General features: G+C 49.4%; 2 protein-coding genes across 7 annotated transcripts in view; one reads left to right on the forward strand and one right to left on the reverse strand.

Annotated features, from left to right (window-relative positions):
* The window catches only part of MYH11 (myosin heavy chain 11), a 125,451-nt gene extending 118,046 nt beyond the window's left edge, over nucleotides 1–7,405 (forward strand). For 3 of the 5 annotated variants that reach the window (XM_004471878.5, XM_058286385.2, XM_058286384.2), the window contains 3 exons: nucleotides 484–592; nucleotides 688–860; nucleotides 6,670–7,405. In XM_004471878.5, the coding sequence (XP_004471935.2) occupies nucleotides 484–592; nucleotides 688–860; nucleotides 6,670–6,802 (415 nt within the window). In that variant the 3' untranslated portion in view covers nucleotides 6,803–7,405. Of the gene's footprint in view, nucleotides 1–483; nucleotides 593–687; nucleotides 861–3,719; nucleotides 3,759–6,669 lie in introns of all 5 variants that reach the window. The other 2 variants (XM_058286386.2, XM_058286388.2) reach the window with 1 other exon arrangement.
* Nucleotides 7,406–8,341: 936 nt separating this feature from the next.
* NDE1 (nudE neurodevelopment protein 1) overlaps nucleotides 8,342–12,377 on the reverse strand; it is a 40,319-nt gene continuing 36,283 nt past the window's right edge. For both annotated transcript variants that reach the window (XM_058286389.2, XM_058286390.2), the window contains exons 7-9: nucleotides 11,627–11,718; nucleotides 10,422–10,570; nucleotides 8,342–9,621 (exon numbers count right to left, since the gene is read on the reverse strand). In XM_058286389.2, coding sequence (XP_058142372.1) covers nucleotides 9,528–9,621; nucleotides 10,422–10,570; nucleotides 11,627–11,718 — 335 coding nt within the window. In that variant the 3' untranslated portion in view covers nucleotides 8,342–9,527. The remainder of the gene's footprint in view (nucleotides 9,622–10,421; nucleotides 10,571–11,626; nucleotides 11,719–12,377) is intronic.

Here is a 12,377-nt window from a genome sequence, read left to right on the forward strand (position 1 = left end):
ATGCTACAGGCATGTCGTGAGAACAGAATGAGGGCACAGTCCAGTGCCTCACCTGTGCCTGCCCTAGAGGAAGCAGTTAAAATATCAACTGCTGTTCATGTGATGGCTTTGGCCAGCCCTCCCTAGAGGACATGCTGCTTTGCCTAAACTGAGCTTGCAGGGGACAGCATGTTAACAGATGTGCAGACAGCCCAAATCATCAGTGCATCCAGCACACAGATGTTATGGCTTCTCACTGTAATTACCGGTGGACTGGGGTTAAAGCTGCAGCACCATTGGGGCCACAAGACTTCAAGGGTCCTGACCGCTTTTGGGCTGATTTCAAGGGTCCTGGCCGTTCTCGGGCTGAGTCCCGATCTGGGGCGTAGAAATCGTGCTCTCAGTGGGCAGGATTCTGCGTCTGATTTGTACCTTGGAAAGGAAGCTACTTCCCCCATCCGCCCCCATCTGAAAGTGCCTCCCTGCTTCCCGCCATGTGTGCAGGGAGAAGCAAGCGGCTGCCAAGGTGCTGAAGCAGAAAGACAAGAAGCTGAAGGAGGCCCTCTTGCAGGTGGAGGATGAGCGCAAGATGGCGGAGCAGTACAAGGAGCAGGTAGCCCTGCCCCGCCTCGGGGCCCCCAGCCCTGCCCCGCCTCAGGGCCCCCAGCCCCCCAGCCCCAGGGCCTCCCTGATCCCTGGTTCACCTAGGCGGAGAAAGGAAACGTGAGGGTCAAGCAGCTCAAGAGGCAGCTGGAGGAGGCGGAGGAAGAGTCCCAGCGCATCAACGCCAACCGCAGGAAGCTGCAGCGGGAGCTGGATGAGGCCACGGAGAGCAACGAGGCCATGGGCCGGGAGGTGAACGCGCTCAAGAGCAAGCTCAGGTAACACGGCCCAGCCCCAGCCCAGGAAGCCGCGGGAGGTGAGAGGGGGCTGGGTTCTGGGGTCTGCCTGAAGGGCGCAGGTGAGTCCAGGCCTCAGGGCCAAGGGCTCCCTGCCCGAAGGCCCAGCTGCCCTTCTTCCTCTCTGTGCCGTCACTGGCCAGGCACCACCTGCGCCAGGCACTGGAATGGGTCTGAGTCAGCCCAGGGCCTGTCTCCAAGCACCTTTCCTTCTCTTCTAAAAAACATTCTCATCCCATCCTGCTGGTGAGATGCTGTGCTCCCAGCTCCTGAAACTTTTGGGGTTCCGTCCTTGACAACGCAGAGCCGCTCTCTTCCCCTCTTCTGAGGATCCACTCTGCCTTCTGGGTCTAACTCAGGCTTTCCCAGCCTTGGCACTGTGGATTCTCTGCTGCGAGTGGGCGGGGGGCTCCTGCACGCTGCAGGGTGTTGAGCACCCATTCTCTACGCACGGGGTGCCAGGACCGCCCCAAAGAACTGACAGCACAAACTGGAGAGCGCAGCTGCCTGTGGCCGAGAACCCCTCTCCCTGGAGTGGGCTCTTTTCTCTCCCTCCTCCCTCAGCCTGAGGGGGGTAGATGCCCCCACCCCTGCCTCTGCAGGGCTCCTTGCGCCTCCCTCCACCCCTTCCTGGAGGCAGTTGGCTGTCCCCCTCCCCTCCCCATTCCAAGGGTCCAGCCGCTTGGGTCCTCGAGCTCGCCTCCACGACCTTGCCACTCCAGGGGCAGCATTACCAGTAACTCGGGCCCAAGCTTTAGTCTTACGCCTGGCGTGCCCCGCCCTGAACCCTGATGATCCCCTCACCCCAGGCCGTCCTCCCCAGCTCAAGCAACTGGGATCATAGAAGTTGCCATTAACTCCATCCAAGAACCGTGGGGTCACCTTCATTTTTCTCTCTTCCTGACACCCCACATCCCATCTGTCAGAAAATCTCATCAACTTTCCCTTCAAACTCGTGTACATCAGAATCCAACCCCTTCCCGCCAGCGGCGTCCAAGCCCTGTGAGCTCTCACCCATTACTCGCACAGTCCTGGGAAGCCCGACCGCGCCCCTCCTCTGCTCGGTACAGGCTTCTGCCTCACTCCCAGCCCAAGTGAATCCTTACAGCGATCCAGTCCACTAGGCCCTACATGACCTGTGGCCCCTGCCTCCTAAACTACTACTCTTACCTCTTCACACACCGCCTCAGGGCCTTTGCACTGGCTATTTCCTCTCTCCTCCTTCCCTTCCAGTCTTTGCTCAAAGTCAGCCTGTCTAAACTTTTCAACCTTATCCTCTGCCATTCCCCTCTCCCTTCCCCGCCGTGCCTTTTCGTCCTACGCCACATGTCACTGCGTAACATGCTATTTTTACTTATCTCACCGACGTCTTCCCTCTCAGCCTGTGATCTCCGTGTGCGTAGGTTCTGTCACTTTACTCATCCCCAGCATCTCGGACAGGGCTGGGCACACAGCGAGCCTTTAATCCTCGTGTTACGGGCAACCTTTCTATCCCGCTTTTGCCATTTTGCTCTGGCCACTTACTACCTGCACTGTTGTGGACTTGACATTTCCCTTCAACTTAACTGTTTTAATCACAATATACCTGTTTACAAATAAACCTTCCCAAGATAACCAGCATCACCTGCCTTAACAGGTGACAATGGGATGAAATACAGTGGAAAGAAACAATACTGAGTTCAAGCTGCTGTGGCCTGCTCAATTAAAAAGGGAGGAGAGAGCCATCAGCACCAAGCAGGCCCCCTCTGGTGTGCTCAGGCATATTTGAAGAGTGGAAAAGGGAATGCTTTTTTCACTGTGCAAATCACTTATTCAGTGACATGCCCAGGAACCACCTGGAATCACTTGGCATGTGGACTCCACACTGTGCGAACCACTGTGTGAGGCCAGGGGAAGCCCCAGCCCCTTTGAGTGGGGGGGGACAAGAGCGGCTGGTACGGGGTTCCAGGAAGGAGCCCCCAGGCTCTGGCAGGCAAGGGGCTTGTGGTCCCCCCTTGATGCGACCATACCTAACCTCCCAGGGGCCCAGGAGCAGCTCCAGGGTTGAGCTGTTCTCACTACTCTCCACTCCCTTTCTCTTTTCTCGGGCCCAGTGATTCCATTAGCACCCTTAAAATACCCCCTTTGGGGTCCACCCGGACAACTGACCCTCCTCATAGGCAACACAGGCTGGTATGAAACAAACTGTTCTCGCCAGGCCTATTGGAACATAGAAAGAATGTGGCATGAGGACATGCCTTGCCTGAGTCTTTTAAGCGTACAAAAATACAAATCAAACCCTAGAGCTTTGAGTGAAGGTGGCAAACCTTCCCAGCTCCTCAGTGAACAAGGAATTGCCAAACAAATTCCACACGATTTTATCAGCCAGAAAAATCTGAACCCAGGCCCCCCTTACAGCCTGACTGACATCCGTATCATCTGCCATAGCTGCAAAAGGCCTCCAGCTCTACCTTCTGGTGAGAGGCATAAGCAATAACCACGTAACAAAGTGAGAAGCCGGGGCAGGTTCCCTGCCTGGCACTCTCAGCTTCTGTTCCAATGCTGATCTTCAGACTAGCTCACTGAATCACCTTTCCCTTCCTGAACAGGTCAGCATGGCAGGAGGAAGCAACCTGCTTTCTTAAAAGAAGTTCTGAAAAGCAGATATTTTCTAATTAAACTGCACTGTTATTGTGCAGCAGCCTAAGAGCTTTTGGCTTCAGGGCCTAGCTGCAAGTTGACTTAAAAGTGTCTTTAATTATTTAATCTAAGCAAATGCTCTTAATTATTAAACACGTACGTAAACGGGCTCCTTTGCGCTTGCTGATAGTAACCACCAGGGACTCTCTCTCTCTGTTTCAGAGGCCCCCTCCCCCAGGAAACCTCGCAATGACTCACCAGGTACCATGCCTTCAGCTTTGCAGCTCATGTGTGTTGCACCGAGTTTTCATTTTCTTTCTGTCCATCGCGCCACCCACCCCTCCTATTTTTGGCCCTTGCAAATTTCCGTGAGATTCCTGCAAAATCTGAAGGCTTGGATATCTTAGTTTAAAACTGTATTTTATCAAAACCAAGATCAACATGACAATAAGAGCTCCTTCTCTCCTTCTGGGCAGCGCTTTCGGCATATGACATGACACTGAACTATGTGACCTTATCATCACTGCGAGGTGATAAGATTGTAGAGGCTGTATGTTGCTTGGATGTTTCTTACCTGCATGGTGAGGCTTCTTCTACTCTGTTGGGCCACATGGCTCTCTTCCCTGGTAACCTGAGGACTCTCCACTCAGTGAATATGACAATTCCAAAATCTAGGTACCTTGCTGGAGAATGCACTTGGCTTCCAACTGACTGGTCTGGCTCACTAATTAGAAATAACAAGGTACAGGTCCACAAGAGCCGTGGCCCAACAACTTGTCCTCACAGTTAAGCTTTCACAAACTTGCCTGCAAAGGAAATGAGCTCTCACTGCAATCTTTTCCAAATTCTGGCACTGCGTAAAGGCTTGAGCATGGGCTATCTGCATTTTTTGTGCAAGCTGGTGGAAGCTGCCAGTGCAAAACCAAGCACGTCCTTGCACAGCCGCTTCCAGAGGCCTCCCAGGCAAGCATTCAAGGACTGGGGAATGGACAACCAAGCCTCAAGGAAGCCCGTGGGGCCCTTCACAAGGGAGAAGGAAGAGGCCTCCACTGCTCTGGGATTTGAACATCTTTTCCATATGTGAAGCCAGGCAATCAGGGTGATTTCCCTCCACCCATCTTGAGAGGCCAGGCAAGCCCTAGCTTGTCTCCAGCCTCTTTAGGAGAATCTCAGCTGTGCTGTCGCTACCTAAATACTTAAAGGTAGATAGGGTCTTGGCAGGAGCTTTAGTGTTGGTGCCTTGGGGAAGGAAATAAGCCTTCCAGCAGTTTCTTGCCAACTCACTGGAATCATAGGCTAAGCTGAATTCTAGGATTGGCTGGAGTGAAGGACCCAACAGCTGGCAGGAAACAGAATCCTTGCAAAGTAGCAAGGCAGTTACCCTCTTGTACGTAGAACTGGTGTGCCAAGAGTGCCTTGGATAAGTTTGAGTCCAAGAATAGACTCCAACTTCTCCAGGATCAGACTCTTTAAGATCTTTAGAGAGCTCCGTTATTTCCTATAACAGATACAATTAGTGTCAGCCCTTGCCTGGGAGTTTAGGCCAGTTCCTTCAAGAAAGGCATCTAAGTCAGAACAGGCTGCCTTGCAGCAATGGCACTCATCCTGGGAGCACACAGTGACCCAGGGCAGTTTACTTCTTAGAGCAAGGGAGGAAACTTATCAACTCAACTCTTCTAATTAGCAAATGCTGACTCTTCCAAGAGGCACAGAAAAGAGTGCCTGAAGCCTGGAACACACAGGAGTGCAAACTGCTGTGCTAAAGAAATAGGACTTGGAGAGGTCATTTCTAGAGATGGATCCTTTCTAGTCCTAGGAAGCAGGCCTAGAAGCTTCTGTCTGAAGTAAGCAAAGCTGGCTCAGCAGTCTTTAGCTGGGAGTGGCTACAACTTTATTTCTGCTTGCTGCACCTGGGTGGATTTTAGAAGCCGGGTTTCTTACACCCTCTGATCCCCAGAGGCTAGGCTGGGACTCCCCTTTCCAGGGTCGGGAGTCTCAGGCCTTGCTTGTGCCTCTAGGCTTACCTGAGTTTTGTCCTTTTGACTAAGGAATCAGTAACTGGCGTGGGCTTGCCTTCATGGTCATCCGTCCAGCCTTTGTGTGGCGAGCAGCCCATTGTGTCACAAAGTCTGCTTTTACTTGGGCATCCTGAAAGGAATTAGGGCCTGTCCTCCAGTGCAGGTCAAACAGGGTCAGAGGGCAGAGCCCAGTGTGGATTATTTGTTGTGGTCACTGAGAACACTGCTCCCATTTCTTCCCAACAGCAAAGGTCAACTGCAGGGGGACGTGACTGCCCCTCCCCAGCCCCCGCTCTCACTTCTTCACATCACTGGCCCTTCCTTAAAGTCAGGTCAGGCCTGGGTGGTAACTCAGACAGGGGAAACCAGCAGGACCCAAGAAAAGAGGGAAAGTGGGAGAGGTAAGGAGAGAGAGGGGTGTCCTACCAGCTAGAACTAAAACACACCTTGGATCAATACATTTAACATTTTTCTAATCAAAATTAATTGAGCACCTATTATATGCCATGCACAGTGTCTACCGTGGTGAACAACAAGACATAAACCTGCTCTCGTGGTACTCAGTCCAGGGAGCGCCTCACCCAGCAGGGGGCGCTGCCTTGCTCTTCAACCAAAGAAGGACCTTCGGTTGCCCACTCAGCATCCTCATTGCCTCTCAACACTGCCCTTGATGTTCATTTTTTACCTGTTTCAAATGAAAACTAAATACCCCGCCACCTTTTCCCTTCTGGAGTGGAGCGGGGAGGTGTAAACGGGAGATGCTCGTTTCTAACCTGCTGGGAACCACTGAAAGCCCCAGCCACAGTGATATGTGAAAACGAGGGACAAGTAAATCTCTGCTTGCCTATTTTCTTTCCAATAAAAGACAAGACTGCAGCAGACCAGAATCCTGTGGGTCATCACGTAGCCGAGCCAGACATTTTTTAAAGTAGACGGTCTTGCTTTGAGAAACTGCCTGCCTGCCTCTCAGCTGATTCAGGGAACCTATAACTTAAGACTGGTCAGGATTTCTTGGCTTCAACCTGTATACATGCACCTGATTTGTCTTGGATTTGATTGTGGTTGTTTTGTTTGTTTTGCCCCTTATGAAAATCTACTCAAACCTGGAGGGAGATTTCTTTACTAAATACACATGTATTTCTTCAAACCCACAGGCGAGGAAACGAGACTTCTTTTGTTCCCTCTAGAAGGTCTGGAGGACGTAGAGTTATTGAAAATGCAGATGGTTCTGAGGAGGAAACGGACACTCGTGATGCAGACTTCAATGGAACCAAAGCTGGTGAATAAACAGCTGGCTAGAGTTTGGCACCAGTAGGGAAAAACAAAACAGAACAAGACAAAACCCAGCGGGCAATACTTAGCACTGTCTAAATGGAGTTTTAAATTCCAAACATCACAGACACCCATCACAAGGACTATCAAAACACAACCCTGTACTCAGGGTATAAATTTACGTTGTTATGATGTACCAGATGAGAAAAACCCAACAGGAAACACAAACACAGTCTTTTGCTCTATCAATGAATTGTGCGGAGATTTTGAGTTTTTAGAAATAACATCCATGATAATCAATCACTGGCAACTTAGCTTACCTGAAATGGGGAGAAAGGTACCAAAAATGGGTACCACGGCCCCCCACTCCCAATTCATTCCCTAACCTGTGTACCTGCCCAAGCTCTTGAGTAAGCCCTTGTTTGGAAATTCTTTCCCCCCTCCTGGTTACAACACCTCTGACACACACAGCTCACCAAGACCAGGTGCCTTCTTTAGTCACATGAATTTGAAGAGAGACACTCTTGCTCAGGCGGAGAAGAACAGGAATGTCACCCTGTTTCATATGCACCCCAACTGTACTTAGAGACACTGTCACTAATAAAAGGTTATAAATCACCAGAACGCAGTCGGCTTTTCTGTTGAGCTCTTTTCTACAGAGTGCAAGAAGTGGGGGCAGGTGGAGGAGTTCTCACACCTCACAACAGACCTAGGAAGTCAGGGTTATTGTTTCATAAACAGAGAAACAAGGGCCTCGGGAGGTAAATGAGGTAAATTGCCCAAGATCACAGAGTTGGTAAAAGGAAAAGCAGAGCAGCCAAGCGCGACTGTTGGAGAGGGTTTCTCCAACCAGGGCACGGGGAGCTCTGGGCTAGGGGAGTAAGATGTTGCACCTGGACCATCCGATGCATTCAGAGATGGCCGGAAGGGACCTCGCTATTAATTAAAGCAGGTGTACAGACGATATGGAGAATGCAACACGCCCTTGGGTGTTTCAAGTCCAACGCCACACTGCCGCTACTGCTCTATTTGCCCAGCAGGGGTCAGCAAACGTTTTCTGTAAAGGCCAGAGAGTAAATATCTTAGGCTTTGCAGGTTACAAGTGGTCTGTCACTTATTCACCTTTAAAAAAGCAAGAACAAAAACAAAAATCCAACCCTTTGGCAGTGTAAAACTGTTCTTAGCTCGAGGGCCATATAAAAAGAGGCTGTGGGCCCTTTTCTTCTTCAGCTGAGTTTCACTGTGATCCACCTGTGAGGGTTCAGTCCAACACTCGTCCACACACTGACTCATGACAAAATCCAGTTGAGGAAAGAGGAGACAGGGAGACTAAAAAGACTCAACTGAATGAGCAAATGCTAACATTCCTATAGCAATTCATATACATATCCCAAAAACATTTCCAAAAAGCTGAATTAAATAGAAATTTTTTAAATCAAATTTTTCATAGTTACTTGGTTAAAAAAATAAAAAAGTTCAACTTCAACACCATGTGAGCCACCACAGAAGTCCAAAAATAACAAGCAATATTTATTAAACACCAACAGAAACTAATTGAATACTGATGTCTCTTGATTTTATTGTTCTTTTAAAAAAAATAAAAGTACATCTTTCACTGATTACAGGTTAAGAATGTTTCTTAGGGTAACAAAACTGGCACTGCAATTTTTCTGAATTTCAGTAGCACTTAAAAAGTTAGATTTTCAACTCAAGGGTATTTTTGCTGTTCTTTTGGAAAATAACTTAGTAACAAAAGGAAGGTCAGTAATCTGTGCACATGTTCCTGAGATTAGTGTGTTCTTTTTAGATGGGTCCAGAAGTGAGAGACAGCAGTTTGTACCAAGCAGAGATGAGGATACAACACACTATCGTGAGGTGGAAATCCTGGGTTCATTTCCTTGTTTGGAAAGGAAGCTTCCCACGACAGTCCTCGTGTTGTAATCCTATCTGAAGGCCACCCCGATTCACTCATGGTGGCTTTGAATGAAGTCCTGTTCTTAGGGGCTGCCTGGCTGAGCCCCTCTGCCCTGACGACCCCAAGGCCCTCGAGCTCAGACTTTTCCCAACCAGGAAAGCTAATGGTCAGGGTTTACCTACAGAGGACACAGATTTTTGACAGGCCCTGGTCAACACAAAATTGACTCTGAAACTCAGCCACACCTCTAAATGCCTCAGTGGGAGGCAGGTTAAAAAGAGGTCCACTAGCGCAGTTTAGGGAGAAGGCACGGGCCTGCTCTACTGTCCACTCCTGGACAGGATTTAAGCACGCCAGCCGTCACGGTGCCATAAAGCCCTGAGGTTTTGTTCTAGAAGACAGCTCCCGCAGCCTGGGGCTGGGGTAGGGGCGTTCAAGGGCAGGCGGGAGCCTCTGCAACGGGCTAACTCCCAGGTTCCAGGAGCCCCTGGACATTTAAAACACCTTTTACGACCAGCTGGGATTCTTGGTGTAGCTCAAATCTGGCCTCATCGCTGACCCCTAAGAGCTCTTCCCAGAGGGTCCATCTGTCCCTGTTCCTTTGCAACACACGATGACAGTGAGGCTTGGGGATCGTCAGACATTTCATGGGACAAAATCAGGGGCCACTGGCGATGTCCTCAAGTCATCTGCTTGTGACACAAAGTACAAAGCTAAACTAATTATGGTGACTGCTTGCTGTCATTTTTCTCAAACCAACTTAAAAAAAAAAAAGATAGTTTAAAAAGAAGAACAAACACCAGGGGCTTCAGCTTCCGAGGTTTCCTAAAGCAACATCTTGACTACACCCTGGGCTGACGGCAGTGATGGTGAGGAAATATTTGAAGGCGACTTCCCAAATTCCAGGCGTTTTCCCAACCTTCAGACAGAGCAAACCAAGTTAAGCTGACATCACAGCTGTTACAAACTGGCTAGCATCAGGGCACACAAAGTGTAAGAGCGTCTCCCCATACCTCACTTCTCTCTCTCGTGAAATGAGGAAAAAGCACACTGGTCCTCTAGCTCACCTAGTCCCAAGGTTGCACAAAGAGCCCAATCTCAGAAGACCCTCTAAAAACATCCACTTCTCAAGGCCCAGAAGTTACATGCATGCCATGGAAAACAATTCCTAACTTCCTGTCATTTGTCTGCCACAGACCCATCAAATGTATGCAGCCCAGGGTCCAGGGGAATGGTGGCACATTTTACGAAATTCCTGAATCTGGAAGCTACCCTGATTTTGTTTCAGCAAGAAAATAAATGAAACTGTTGGGGGTCAGATCTGTATTTTCCAATAAAGTATCTGGCTTCAGGATTCTTGTTTGGCTAGAATTTAGTGTTAGTTTCCTGAAGGTTCTAAAGATTGAAAAAAAAAAATCCTCTTTTGGGGCAGCAGAGCAGCATCTGAAGCCGAGTTCACAAACAAGTGATCTGCACAGGACATTCCCACAGCCTGACTACAGGTTGGGGCTGCAGAATCAAAGAATGAAAAAGACCTTCTCCTCGGCGGTTTGCCCAAACCAGAAGCCATCACCTAAATCTCTCAAGGAAGGTCGGCAGAGGATAAGGCATGCTGACATAACCCATGATTTTTAAAAAATGGCCACGAGTTGGGGGTTAGCACTCCCACCAGGAGTGGAGGGGGCCCGCGAGGGAGGAGGTGGATCAAAAGCTACTAACCCTTTTTCACCCAAAGGCACGCCGGTGCTGCCTGGCCGCCTGTCGCCGTCTCTGTTCTTGCTCCCCCGTCCTGGGACTGGGACACTGGCTCGGTTTGGGGACTGATCGTACACAAAGTTCCGGCAGGATGCAAGTTTGGACTCCAGTGCCTGGAGGGAAATATGCTTTCATTGCTCAAAAACAAAACTCTTCTCTCAAAGGAGCCCACACAGAGAAATGAGAAAAAAACAGTGACTCTCACACTTGGAATTGGGACCCCAGAGGATTCCAATGTACATCCAAGTCTTAGAAGTACAAGCTTAAATAGTTAGAAGAGTTCTGGAAAGTCATTAACTCCACCTATTTCCCAATTCTGTTCATAGGAAATAGAAGTAAACTCTGGAAATTGTTCATTGTTTTGTTTACGGTATTGAACATTCATGGATGGGGCAGGAGTTTGAACAGACTTTGCGAGCTGTGAGGAGAGCCTGCAGGCAGTGGGCAGGGCCCACCCCAGGCGTCCCTGTACTCTCGCTAGAGTATAACTCTGCCATAACTTCGTACTCAAACTAAGGCCTGGATGTGTAAGAGGAAACCAGACAACTTAAGCCAAGAGTAAAAACCTAAGAAATGAGCTGCAAGCTTCCATTAACGTTGGAGCTATGACTACATTCTGGTTGAAGACAAGCTGGAGGGTTAAATTTCATGACCTTCCAGGCATCATTTTTTAAAGTAAAAGAAATGACTTCAAAGAATGCCAGTGTTATTGCTTGAGCCCAAAAGAATCGCTCCCTCTAATATAAAACCTGTTAGGTTAAGTTCTTCGCCCTAGCCTTTCAAGATGTTCTCTTAAACTCCTTGAGAAAGAAATTTTAAAAAAAGGTGGGGGAGAGAGAGAGAAGGCAATTTTCAAATGCACCTCAGTTCCTTCAAATTAAGAAAAAAACCCAGAGACACCATCCTAATTTTCCAAATTGCCTGAAGGGAAAATTGTACTGGGAAAGAAAAATATACCCAGGAATCAAAGGGAAGATTTAGGTTCAGGGTTCTGGGTGCCTGGCTCTCAGAACCCCACAGAAGGCTGGAATGGGTCTAAGGGATCCTGCAGAACTGGAGGCACACCTCGAAGTCAACATGTCTCTGTGCAAGGAGAGAGCGGCTGGTCAGATGAACCTGCTCAAACATTCCCCAAGACAGGCAAGAAGCACACCGAAGCCTCGTCTTACCCCTACTTTCCGCAACAGGTCTCCCACGATGTTGAGGGCAGATATTCGGGCTGCGGGCGTCAGGGGGGTCCCACCGGAGGAATCTTCCAGACCTGGGGGTGGGGCAGTGGGGGGACGGCGCATGTAATGCCCACCCACAGTCAGAGCTGCGGACTAACATTAAATGAGACCCTGTGGGGGCAGGGCAGGCAGCAGAAGTCCCCCGGTGGGTGCTGACCTAGTTCAGTCAACAGTTAACTGGTCAGGAGTCTATTTGAGCACCACCTCTTTGAGACCTTACAATGACCAAATCAAACAGTTTGTTTTACATGTTATTCTTTTTAAACAAAACCAAGATAAGCTCTCTGGAAATTCTAGGAATTCAATTTGGTTAAACACCAATGACATCTGTGATAAACACAATTCAGAGGGCAAGCTGGTCACATTTTTACACATTAGATTCATGTGGCCCTGCTGCTCAAAGTGTGGCCAACGGACCAGCAGCGTCAGCAGCACCTAGCACTTGTCAGAAATGCAGACTCTCAGGCCCCACCCCGGACTTCCTCAATCTGTGGTGCATTTTAACAAAATCCCCAGGGAGTCAAGGGTGAACAATACTGCTCTAGACTGGAATTCTGGAAATTTCACCAGCGTCTTCATCCCCAGGGAACAAGCTAAGGGTGGGGGGTGGTGCGCAGCATATATGATACCATAAGCCCCAGAGCCAGCCTGCCCAGGTTTGAGTCCCGACTCTACCGTTTACAAGCTGCGT

This window comes from Dasypus novemcinctus, chromosome 23 (genome assembly GCF_030445035.2).
Source record: "Dasypus novemcinctus isolate mDasNov1 chromosome 23, mDasNov1.1.hap2, whole genome shotgun sequence".
Lineage (NCBI taxonomy): Eukaryota > Metazoa > Chordata > Mammalia > Cingulata > Dasypodidae > Dasypus > Dasypus novemcinctus.